At 36.8% G+C, this 12,572-nt stretch overlaps 1 protein-coding gene across 2 annotated transcripts in view; it reads left to right on the top strand.

Moving 5' to 3' along the window:
* LOC101851443 (sorting nexin-29) overlaps positions 1-3,181 on the top strand; it is a 33,507-nt gene extending 30,326 nt beyond the window's left edge. For both annotated transcript variants that reach the window (XM_035972471.1, XM_005108582.3), the window contains exon 22: positions 364-3,181. In XM_035972471.1, coding sequence (XP_035828364.1) covers positions 364-514 — 151 coding nt within the window. In that variant the 3' untranslated portion in view covers positions 515-3,181. The remainder of the gene's footprint in view (positions 1-363) is intronic.
* The last annotated feature ends 9,391 nt before the right edge of the window (positions 3,182-12,572 follow it).

Below are 12,572 nucleotides of genomic sequence, written 5' to 3'. Positions count from 1 at the left end.
AGAGTAGCAGCCCTTTCGTGGATTATTGTGTTCTTAGTGCTTTTCTGTGATGGTGTAAGGCGAAATCCGTATTTTGTAATTGTGAAGGGCTAGACAACAATACACTAAAGCAATGTAGATCAAGAAAGGAGTTAATCAAGGCAGACTTAAACTAAAGCAATATAGATCTAGAAACCAGATATGACTGTGAAATGCTAGACAGCAAGGACATGTAGATGTAAAATGCCTCTGCGGCGTACAACAGTAGGAGCAGTGACGCCAAGGCGTCGACCCCGAGCAAAGCCGGGTGCTCAGCTAGTTTTTCATATTTTGTAACATATTTGTCTTTTTCTAGTATCACAGAGTTTATCTCATTTGTTTCAGTGACAAGGCAGAGGAAGGATCCAAAAAAGGAAAGAAAGGCAAAAGAAGTTCTGTAGCCCCTACCACCATCCCGGTATCTGTTCCTGAAGGAGCTGCCAGTGGAAGCCGAAATGATGGAGAACAAGTGCCAGACCAGTACCAAGGTCTTTAAAGGATAGGGAGAGGCTTGTTTGTCAGCAATTTCTGTCTAGGAAATGTTATGCTTTGTAAAGGAATTTCCCTCCAATGGGAATGTATTTCCCATGCGATGCACAAGTCCAATGGCATGATTATTATTAATCAGTCTGTGTTTGTGGGATTTCAGCGCAGTTTGAAATGTTTCGTTTCAATTTTCATGCCTGGTATTATCCCAGAAATGAGGATCACAGACTAACTATATACAACTGACAGGTTAAATTAATGATGAGAACTTAATTAATTTATTTTTTAGCAATATCTCAGTAAGTAAATACCGGAGACTGGTGAGGGGATCACTTTTTATGCGCATGCCGCTTTTTCAGAAATTTCTGGAATACCTAATCTAGGGTGTTCTAACTAGTGGTCTCCTTACATGGCATTTCATGTCTCCTGGTTTGTAGGCGCCATCACTGTGCCTTTTTGGGGTACATTACAATACTTTCTGGAAATCTCGTTTGAATTTGTTGGTTCCTGTCGTGGATTTGTTACAGTACAGTGCTATGCTACCCACAACACATTGGCTGGAAGTGTCTTTGCTGTGCTTGCAGTTAATGGGAATTTTTCTCTTTGTTAATGTATGTGAAATGGAAATATGGAACATAGATTTTATCTAGGTAGGGACAAAAACAGCAGTTTTGACAAACATTAAACAGGAATATTAAATCAGATGGTGAAATGAGAAATAAAAGGTCTTATCAGATGCGCAGAAACATAGACTCAGACCTTTGGAAATAAATGATTATTATTAATTCTTTTTTTCTGTAATGCTTTATTGTGATTTAAAGAGATGATGTAAGTTTATTTAACCCCATTCAAATTTTAGTTTTGGTTCTAGAAACAAGGACATTTTGGTTTTATGCGGTTCTTTGTTAAAAGCATTGATTTTCTTATTGAAAACCCACCTGCGACCCCTTGCAGAAATTTTTGCCGAAGTCAAAAGTACGCAGTCTAAACACTCGAATAGATGAATGCTCTGTTCTTGTTGTCAAGTCCTGTAAGTGGTTCAAAGGCTTGTATTATAATTTTTGACTGAAGATGCTTTTGCTCAGTTTTATTTATGTTCATCTGCTTTATTTCCCTTTTCTGTTCTGCAAACAACTTGGGAACCGAGTGACAAAGCAAAGTAAAAACTGATTGGGAAGCTATTGTTAAAAGGCTATGGGTGAATTATATGCCTCTTTAGATAATTTCAAGACCAGTCTGAGCAGCAGTCATTATTCACATATACTGAGAGCCGAAGAATAATCACGAGAATTTATTGAAACAAAAAAATGGCACAAACTACCCAGCATTCACTGTAAGTAAGGTTCAGATTGAGGAAATGGCTGTGACTATTTTATAGGAATCTATTGTTGAGAGACACGACATGAATTTTATAACTGTGAATCATAATTTTCAGAACAACTTGTTATATCATTAATTTGACAGTACTCAGCTTTCAGGGCTCCTCCTCTGTGCATTTTTAATGTGATGTTTAAGTTTAAGATCACGTATGGGCTTAGACAGAACAGTTAGCCTACTGTATTGTCCTTGTTAGATATTGTGAGTTTTGCCTTGTCTTTTTAGCTGTTTTGAAACAGCAAAATAGTTGTCTTTTTGTTTTTTGTGTTCTTTTTGGTAAATGCAATAGGTTAATAATTTCATTTGTATTTTTTGTTGTAGTCCGTGAAGTGTTTTAGGTCTCTTGTTTGTAAAGCAAGAAATATTTCTTTCAAAAACTTATTTTGTACTTTCATATGCTGTTATCAAACCCAGTGCTTAATCAAAGATCAGCTTCTCTGGTACTGTTTCTTTTTTTCTTTTGTGTACAATTATTTCATTCCTGCTATTCCATTCTCTATTTTTCATGTTCATGTGTAAAATGTGATGAAGGTACAGTTTTGCTCTTCAATGTGACTTGCTTTTTTTCAAAGAAATTCTTTTTAGTCTCCTTTATTTGTTGTCCTGCCTTTTGTTTTTTACTTCATCTATATGTCATGCATTGTCGATGTGATGGTTTATAGATGGATGGTTACTGAGGTTTTCTAATGTCATGCTGTGGCAGCAGGTGATTGTGATGGTGCATTTGGATTTGTTATAATTTGCTTTGTATCGCACGGTATTGTATACTGAATATGTGTTTAAAAAAAGGCTGTACCATGTGTAAATAGGTTCTGCAAGGACAAGTAAAAATACTCTTTTTTTTCTTTTGCTGATTTCAGATTTTGTTTCTCTACTTTTTAGATGTGTATGTGGTTGGAAGGAGCTCTTCAAAGTCCTATTTATCTGATATGTTTCATGTTTTGAGTTTGTCTGAATGCTTTTTGTTGACATTTGCTTATTTTGTATGGAAACTATGTGAAAATGACAATATTTCTATCTGTATTATATTGAAATAAGCTGTAAATTTGTGAGTATAAACATTTGCTTATTGGTCAAGATCAATTGTGTTACAAACAATTTTATTTAAAGGAAAATAATACACAGCAGATTAACAATACTATGAGATGGTTGGCGTTTTTAACGCTTTCATTACCCTGGGGTTTCCCTCACCTGGACTAGTCCCAGTCTGTGACCTACTTTCTGATTCTGCCTACTGCCAGACAAATGAAAGATTTTTTTGTTCAATTTTCAATAGTACCCACATGTATTATTATATATATGAAAATAAAGGGGAAATAATGACTTATTTCAGCATATTGCTTAAAACGATCATTCTTCGGCCTGAGATTTCAGATTCGATTTTATTACAAAAGTAGGTGAGGTTTGAAGCAGGAAGTGGCGAGCCATGAAACACGGCTCGTGGTCCAGCGTAGGGGGTAACACGAGCTGTGAAACATGACTCGCGGTAGTGAAAGAGTTAATAAGAAATATTTGGTTTTATGTTGTTCTTCTTTACAGGCATTGATTGTCCTACTGAAGCCATTTTTAGTACATTTTTTATTGGCAGGGATAAATACCAGTTTTCTGCAGGTTTCTGATTATTGAAAACTGAAACTAAAATTACTTAAGTTTCCCTCTTAGTTTAATGTGTTTTTATAGTTAGTAACACCTGCAATGGAGAACATCTGTAAATGTCATTTGTTCAGACATTTTATTTCAAACCTCTAAACTACTACAGGGTTTATTTGCATGAATGTGTGTTGAGCTGATGTATAAAACTGATGTTTTGTTTGTAAGGGCACAAACCATTCATATTTATGAAATCATCACAGACTTTTGTTATAACGATTCTATCCCTCGTTTTGTGCTGTGTGATTTGTGCTCTTCTTTTTTGGCTGCGACATTGTTGCGTTTGCTCTTATCACATCCTGGCTTTGAGAGACCATTGTATTTTGCATATTGCTGATATTTTTTAAAACTTTCCATCTTCTTCTCTCCTTCTGTCCTTTGACTTCAAAGGTCATTTGAGTGCAGTTTCAAGCCATTTGGTGGAGCCATCATTAACGAGATTTTGGTTTGAATATGGGTATGGTCTAAATTTGTTTTTTATTTGCTTAGAATGTTTCTTTTCAGCCTGTGTTCTGTCTTAAGAACAAATTTTATGGTTTTTGCCTCAGATATGAGCTTTTATGTGTCTGGTACTGCTGAGGACATTCAGCTCAAACAAAAACAATTTATATGAAAGAAGACACCCCCCCAGCATCGACAAGACTCGGTAAGAGTAAAAACATATAGCAGGGTATTGTTACCGATACATCTGCACTTTCAGAGTCAGCAGAAGATATTGTTTTGGTTCAAAATGGTGGGGGTGGGGTTAAGAACAACAGGGTATATGATGTGATCATTTTTATCTTTCAAGATCTATAGCAGAAAATTCTTTATTCCTAAATGTCAGTCCGAGGGGGTTTTGGAACATCTGTGTTGACGGTATTTGATTTCAATCTCATCCTATTGTGGTTTGTAAAGGTTGGCTCTGAACCAAAATAGTGAATCTAGTAAAGTCTGAACTTTTGTTTGATAACTGGATGTCAGATGTCTCTCTTTGTTTATTAGCCTGTCTTTGTACCGTTTTCATATATTGTTTGTATAATTGAAAACTATTTTAGCAGGCATGACCCTTAATGTCAACTAGAAATAAAACATTGGGCTCACAAAGGGCGTACTGTTCCAGGGAATGGTTAGACAGTCTGCTTTGCAGATATATAGGCATATATATAAGATTACTTCTTATGTGCTGGTATAAAGATTTTTCATCATACATGTACTTAATAAAAGTTTCTTCTGTTGTATTCTGACATAGATACAGATCCAGAGCTGTGAGCAGCTGGTCAGATCAAAATGGAAAAATTTGAAAATGAAAAATATATAACGAAATTATTACGGGTAGATTCTATGTTCATTGGTTTCATATTTTATTTCTAATCCTTCTTACTTTTCCCTTTTGGTATTTGTGTCGGCAAGTTGGGTTTTTTTATGTCTCAGAGTATGAATTAGAATTAGGCCTTCGGTGTGGTGTCCCCAAAAGGCTTGGCTTATAGTAGAGACAGTCATTTGTGTCTTCAGCAAGGAAATCATCTTTATTTTTGGTCATAATAATTTGGTTCTGTTGTATGTATTTGTGAATATTGTATGGAGCCCTTAATGTGATAAGTTTATGAATATAGAATGAATTTTTAATCATGCTTGTTTCCATTTGTTATTTGTTTTTAGGAAGCTGATGTATACTGAAAATACCAAGCTTTCATGACACTGGCGAGCACAAAACTGTAATTGTTGTGGAGGGAAGTTTTGCTCTCTCTATTATGTTGTACATGTTGCTATATTTTTACTACTCTATGTTGTTTTACAGTGTTTTGTTACCTTTCTTGATAAGAGATTACCTGCGTATGTTCATTATGTGCTTTAGCAGTTTTCTTCCTATTCAGCAAGCAATGTTTGACAATGATATAAGGATGATGGTAGTTGTATATGAGCAGCAGGGTTGATATGTGAACATTTCCACACCTGTTCCATCTCTCCATGTTTCATTTTCTTTCCCGTGACACTTGCTTGCACAAGGTTCCGTGACTCGGGTGGTTATAGATTTGAAATAGGTTTAAAAATTTAGGGGGGGTGGTGGTGGTGGTGGTAAATGTTTTACTTCTTCGTTAACAGCAGTTTGGGTCATATAAGGGGCAGGCTGTCTTAATTCTCACTTAATCTGTAGTTGGCCAATGTCTGTCATTACCTTTCGGGTTACGATTTGTACTTTTTAAGTTAATTTTAAAAACTGTTAAAACAACACTAGGCAGAGTATTTGGACCCCTTTGTAAAGGACTTTCAGCGCTCTGTCCTTCTTCTGAGAAGTGCATGAAGTTGTTTTTTTTGTTGGGTTTTTTTTTTGGGGGGGGGGGGGACTGGAATGTTATATATTCTAAAATCACAAATCACTAGTTCCTTGATAAGGGCCTGAGGTGAGAGCTGGCTATGTCAGAACTGGGAGATTTTTAAAAAAAAGTATTTATTTACTTATTTAAAATGTTTCTTTTGGTATGTAGAGATGTCTGTAGGAGAATATGAGTTCATGCACGAGAATTTGGGAATCTGTATTTTTGGACTCAACCTGTGGTTGACATATCAGTGCAGAAGGGAGTGGGACAAGACAAAGCTGGTACAGAGAAGGAAATGTCACCAACTAAGCTAGACAGATTTTGGCGTCTGAGTGTCGCGCCACATTCAGGGGAGTTACACCCCTTTTTGGTGGGACAGCGAACTAATACCCATCGCATTGAGAGTGTGGACAATTGAATGGGGTGAACAAATATGTTGTTTTCAACCAATTAAAAAAAACCCCAAACAATAGAGTGTAGTTAGTCACTGTTCAGCATCAGTATCAGAAGCCTGCCTTGGGTGCACTATGAAAGTAACATGTATAAAATGTTTCTTTTATATAAAAGTATTGAAAACAAATTGGTACAAGTAATAGAAAATCAAATATTTCATTTGCTTTTTCTGTGGTGAATGACTAGATCCATATCAACTATATGTATATTTTTGGGACAGACACTTTTCAAATGCTTTGAAATTCAATTATGTCATCACACCCTCTGTGTTAATGAATGTAGTCTCCTTTTTTTTCAAAATTTGTTGGATAATCCAGTACATAAGATGTTTTTTTTTGGGGGAAAGTAGGCCCTACTACTGCACATTTTATCAGCTTACATTTTCTAGTCATTCCACTGGTTTTGGTGCTCCGTATGTCTTAATCAATTTATTTTCACAGTGTCTTATGTCAGCCTTTTACTGTTGGGATTCAGAGAGATAATGGTCACTGTATTTTAAAGGTTTCCACCAAAAGTAAAGTCAGATATGCTTTGAGTGTTCTAATTTAGCTTCCTTCTTCCAGTGGCCAGTTTGTCTGTTCTTGTTTGCTTGTTTTGAGGAATGCATTGGTAGAGTAGTTACTTTTGTTTTTAGCCCATAACTATCGACTTTCAGTGAATATATTTCTTGTTGGTATGGTCCATCAAATTTGAACAAAATTTTTGCCAAATGTCATATTTTAGATAAAATAAAAAGGTAACTGTCTTTTTTTCATTTTTAACCAATGCTTGTTTTGTGAAACATTCATGGGTTGTTGTTTTTTAGAGGCTCAATTTTTAATGGCATTACACAGCCAACTTGGTCATATGAAGGCTTCCCTTTGTTAAAACATGTATTTGATTTTGAGAACAAATTGACCGTCTTCAATGGGTATTTGACTTCTTTGTGCAACTGCTCACTTGAAAATTTTGGTTTATTGTATGAACAGACCCACTCTTCATTTAGTTGTGTACCATGATGCTTTATATTCTTTTTTTTTTTGCGAGGATGCTATCCTTTCCAATATTTTCATCCAAGTCTCTGTTGTAACTTTCCTGACTATCATGTGATTATTGTAGACGTTTGAGCCCGTGGTCACTTGTCAGTGAATTAAACAAATAGCTGAGATTTCAGCACGTTCTTTGGATAGCATAATAAAACCACCACTTTTTTTTTTTAATTTTAATTTCCAGAAATTTGTAAATTTCAGGGAGTCTGGTGATTTCTGAAGTTTCATTTGTTTGTTTCTTGTATTGAAATTGTCTGACAGATTTTTCCAACTGTATAAATGTTTTTGTCTCTGCCATTCTTAGAGCTCTGGAAAGTCTCCAAATCTAGCACCAGCAGGTTAGAACCTTGTCTAGAGACTCTCCGTGGAATTTCCTATACTTTTTGCCGGTCAAAATTAAACTTATTTTATGCTCCTGTCCAAAGTAGTGTTTTCAAGAAGGCTTTGTCATAAAAATATTGAGATTATGTGCCTTGAAGTTCCTTTGTGTCGAAATGCTTGGTAAACCCCATCGTACCAAATTGCACGAAGGGGGCCAAATCAGGTCGTCTGAAGTCACTCAGAGTCAAGGTTTCTACGTGGGTATTCTCTCATGAAATGTAGACACATTCAGTAAAAGGCCCTGACCAGCAGTGTGAACTAAATAGCCTTAAATGTTGTCACCTCCAAAGTTGCCAAATAAAAAAAAAGAAGATTTTTTGCCTTTTTAATAATTTTGTTCTGACTGGTGCCTATGGTATAGCAGTTATAATAAGCAGAACCCATGAGTTCAATTCCCTTGTGGTGAGAATTTTTATTGAGTATCTCTGTCTTTCTGCTGGAACATTGTATCCATCCGAGCCCGGGTTGGCTCTTAGAGGCAGGGTCAAAGCCCACCTCCTAAATAATCTAAATTATGTCGATATGGGCGTAAAAACACAAATAAAATGAAGGGGAAAAAAAACAATTAAACTTTGTTCTGTTGTCCCTGGAGTGTTATGAAATGACTAGCAATTTCTGTTATATCTGTTTTTCATGCCGTTGCTCGAAGTCCAAATTTTGAATTGGATTGTACATTTAATATTTGGATAAATGTTGAGTCTGTAAAAAAGCTGTGATGTTATGGATATTTGAGATGTGTAACTTTTTATTTTGGAGAAAGGGGGGGGGGGGTCATAATACATGTAGTCGAGTGGAAAGGACTGGATGCTCTTCCCTCTAATATGAAAATTATGCTGTCTATTAAGAACACTGCCCCCCCCCCCCCCCCCCCCGGATGTCAAATTGTGCACCATTGTCACCGTTTAGAGAAAGAATATGGTTGAAGTTTTGGACTTTTTACATTGTTCATGAGATGAAATGTTTTTTATTTAAAAAGAAATTGCACCTCTTGGAGGTGGTAACAAAAGAACGTAGGTTGTTCTTAAAGTATTTAGCAGGCGGTTCGCGGGTGCTCTGGTGTGGTTTGCTCCTCTTTCCTATCAAATATCTATCGTCTTTATTTTCCCTTCTTCTTTTTTTTATGTTTGTTACTCTCTTGTAACACCTCTAATCTTCTGGCGCTCATATGACCTTATGCAGTTGCGAGTGCCCTAAAACCTCTACTAAAACTAAAACGAAAAATATTTAGGGACGCGCTCTCTGATTCATCCATGAAGTAGGCACTTAAGGCAATTTGTATCCTCTCATAAATTGTGGAGAAGTAAGGTTGGCACATGTGAGGTATCGTTGTGAAATCAGGCGCTCAACAAAATAATTAAGGGGGTGTAGCTATGGTCAACACCCAAATGCTGTAGTTTTTGGTCTAATGCTTGCTTTTCTGCATCAAAGGGGGTGACATAGTACAAAAAAAGGTTACCAAGCAAAAAATTCAAGATTTTAGCCATAATAATCTCGAGCCATCAAAAATAAAGGATTGATTCAGCATTTTTAAAACCAATTTTATATTTTGTCAATCATCAACACTCATCAAGATAGAAGCCTAATATTTGGCATGGTGATTACTGTTGGTAGGTAGAACAACCTTACAGAGCCAAATTTTAATTTTCTGTACTAACTTGTGAGCTTTACAGTCCTTGTTATGCATTACATTCAGGTCTCCAATGTTTTAAGATTTTTTAAAATAAAAAAGGCCTAAAACTCAAATGTGTACCATAAACAGCAAAAATGCTCCTGTAAAGTTATAGAGAAATGTGTACAAAAGATTGTGTGCAAATTTGAAACAATTCTGACAGTAACTTTCTGAGATCTACTCAATATAGTGTTGCAACCTGGTCAGATAAACAATTCTGAGAAAACTGCAAAGAGAGATAATTTTTGTTGAAGATTTTCCTACATTGCTGCCTCTCTTAAATGCGTTTTCCAGCTATTTATAAGTTTGATAAGGAATTAGGCTTCTAAAGATGGATCCTTGATATTGATATCTATTAAGATACTCCAAAATCCGAAAACTGATATTTTTTCAAAATTTTTACTGATCTGACCAGTGGATCCCCTTAAATTGAAGAAAATGGCAATTTAAAAAATCAGATTTTGTATTTGTGGCTCCACACCTTTTAAAATCGTTCGAAAACACATTTCTGTGCAGATTTTACGGAAAAATATTAGGGAAAGGTCCCCAAAAATATAAAGTTTCAGTTTCCAAGGACTCTCAAACTTTGACTGCCATTTTCTCGCTGATCTAACCTCTGAAACTGAAACCAGGCGACTTCTACCCCCTTCAATCGCAAATATCTTGACTTCTATTCAAGATAAATGGGTATTTTTTTCTTTCGAAGCAAGATAAATAAACAGGCTTTAAGATGATACCCATAACTCCATATGCCCAAAGATTGAGGTGTGCCTGATTCCACCGCGTCATGACACTCATTATTTATTGTTCCTTTGAAATTGTGGTCAGACTGATTCACTGTTCTGTAATAATTTGGTGTTACAGGCTTTTAAAGTCGTTGAACAGTCGACAAGGAATTGTGTTTCAGGGATATGCCCAATGTATGTTTATAAGCCTACAGATTTGTTTGACACTCTTTGGCACATTCACATTCTTACTGATGCCCACACACATTCAGGTACATTCCCATGGATATACAAACATCACACACACACACACACACACACACACACACACACACACACAGATACACTCACACACTCACTCACTCACTCACTCACAATAATTGGTCTTGATGTTTTGGTTGTTTGAAAAATGGCCGCAGTTGTGCTGTTTGTGCTCTCAGCCCGGTGTCCTGATGAGGGACAATGTGTTTTGCCTTCAGAATGACCTAAATTAGGTGTGATAGAACATTGAACGTTTCCAGCATAATTTGGAAACATTAAGAAAAGTGTCTCTTTGTGTATTATTCTTGATCATGCACGGAATGTACACACTAAAGTGCAATATTCCTATCTCTTTGAGTTACATATGAAACATTTACAGTTCAGTAATTCTAACTGTGTCATAATTTTATAGTTTGGTTGCGAATTATCCATTCTTTGAATATAATTATTCTAAGGGTCTGTTGCTTACAGTGTTTTTCAAGGTTGGAGTGTGCTTGGATGTTAAAATTTCTCAAGCGCGTTCTCAACCGTTTTTCTGTATAGCTTAAATGAAATGGTCAGTACTGATATCAATATTTTAATACATGCACAATGTAACGACAAATTGCTGATTAAAAGAAACACATTTTGAAAACGAGTTTTGAATATTTTTTCTATTATCTTTTGAATCGGACATCGGTTTGTTTGCTTGTGTTGTTAAGTGTGGATGTATGTATGCGTGCAGACAGGGGATTTGAAGGACATGCACGTTTTTTGTCGATTCTTTAGGTCTAGAAAATATCCTTTCTGAAGAATTGAAGTTGACTTTATCTTATAAAAGATCACAGTAGTAATTTCAGCTCGCAGTATTATTATAATCAGTAAGGACCGCCGGGTCTAAACGGTCGTATATTAATTTGTCATCACATTTTATTCATGGTCTGCAACAATACTTAGAGATCAGCTACCGTCTGCATGGACTGCCACAATGGTATCCTCGTGTGTGTGTGTGTGTGTGTGTGTGTGTGTGTGTGTGTGTGTGTGTGTGTGTGCATGCACATGTGTTTGTTTGATATGTGTGTGGTGTTGTTTTGTTTTTGGGGGGGGGGGGATTACACCGATTATGCTCGGATCGAGTAGGCATGGTTTGCATTTTGAAGCACCCCAAAGATAAGATAAGAAAATGGTACTTTTTGTCTTTGTTGGGAATTTTCTATGTCTGAACAGGAATGTTAATAACACTTGAAATAAGTGCCGAAGTTGTGTTACAAGAGATTAGGAAATACAATAAAGAAAGGTGAGACGTCAGTACGATAGATGTTTGATGGGAAAGAAGGAGCAAACCACTCTACAGCATCCGCCAACTACCCACCACAAGGCTTATAACAACACACGTATGTTTGAAGCAGTCATGTTCTACCACAGTATCAAAACACGAGACGTCTACCACATACTCAAACATTAGTCACACTTGAACCCTTTGCCACAAAGTAAGTTGCACCCTGTACAATAACGTACGCCAACCAGCTGTTAAAACTAAGCCCAGAAGTTTGGAATTTTATGGTCTTGCAGTTTTTTAACACTTTTCTCCAGTAAAATTGTACTTTCTATGCTTAGTACATGATACACATTAACAGCGAACCGACTTGATCTATAGGTGTCTTTAACAGAATAGCATGCACCGATGTTACCATTTATTTATTCACAGGAGTGGAACTTGGTCGGGCGGCGGGGGGAGGGGGGTTCTCGTGGTCTAGAGGTTCGCCTCTCATTCAATGGGTCCCGGGTTCGAAACCTGACAGCGACGGGAGCATTTTTTCTCTTACCCCCCCCCCTTTCGTCTCCTTTCCTGCTCTCTAATCATGTTCTGTGGTCTGCTTTCGTCTCCGCTTTTTGTCCGCTCCCCTTTGCCCTCTCCTCTTGGCTCCTGACTCATTCTGTTGCCTTTCTACTGCTACTTCTTGGCACCTTCTTTCAGCCACCACCCTGATCTTAGGGCAGGTAACAAATAACATCTACCTCCTAACTTTCTCGAATAAGGGCGAAAAAATTTCGGAGAAGCCGTGTGCAAGTTGCGTATGTTAAAGATCTATTGGTAGTCCAATAATCTATAATTACATGTATTAGAGAAGGCTTTGGCCGCCACCTGGGCAAAACTACTAAACAAAAAATGCTAATTAAATTAATGTGTACTCTGTGCGCGCGCACCGCGCGCGCGCACACACACACACACATAAACACACAC

This window comes from Aplysia californica, unplaced genomic scaffold (assembly GCF_000002075.1).
Source record: "Aplysia californica isolate F4 #8 unplaced genomic scaffold, AplCal3.0 scaffold00701, whole genome shotgun sequence".
In the NCBI taxonomy this organism is placed as follows: domain Eukaryota; kingdom Metazoa; phylum Mollusca; class Gastropoda; order Aplysiida; family Aplysiidae; genus Aplysia; species Aplysia californica.
The sequence above is the reverse complement of the archived record's forward strand: the minus strand, read 5'-3'. Positions and strand labels throughout refer to the sequence as shown.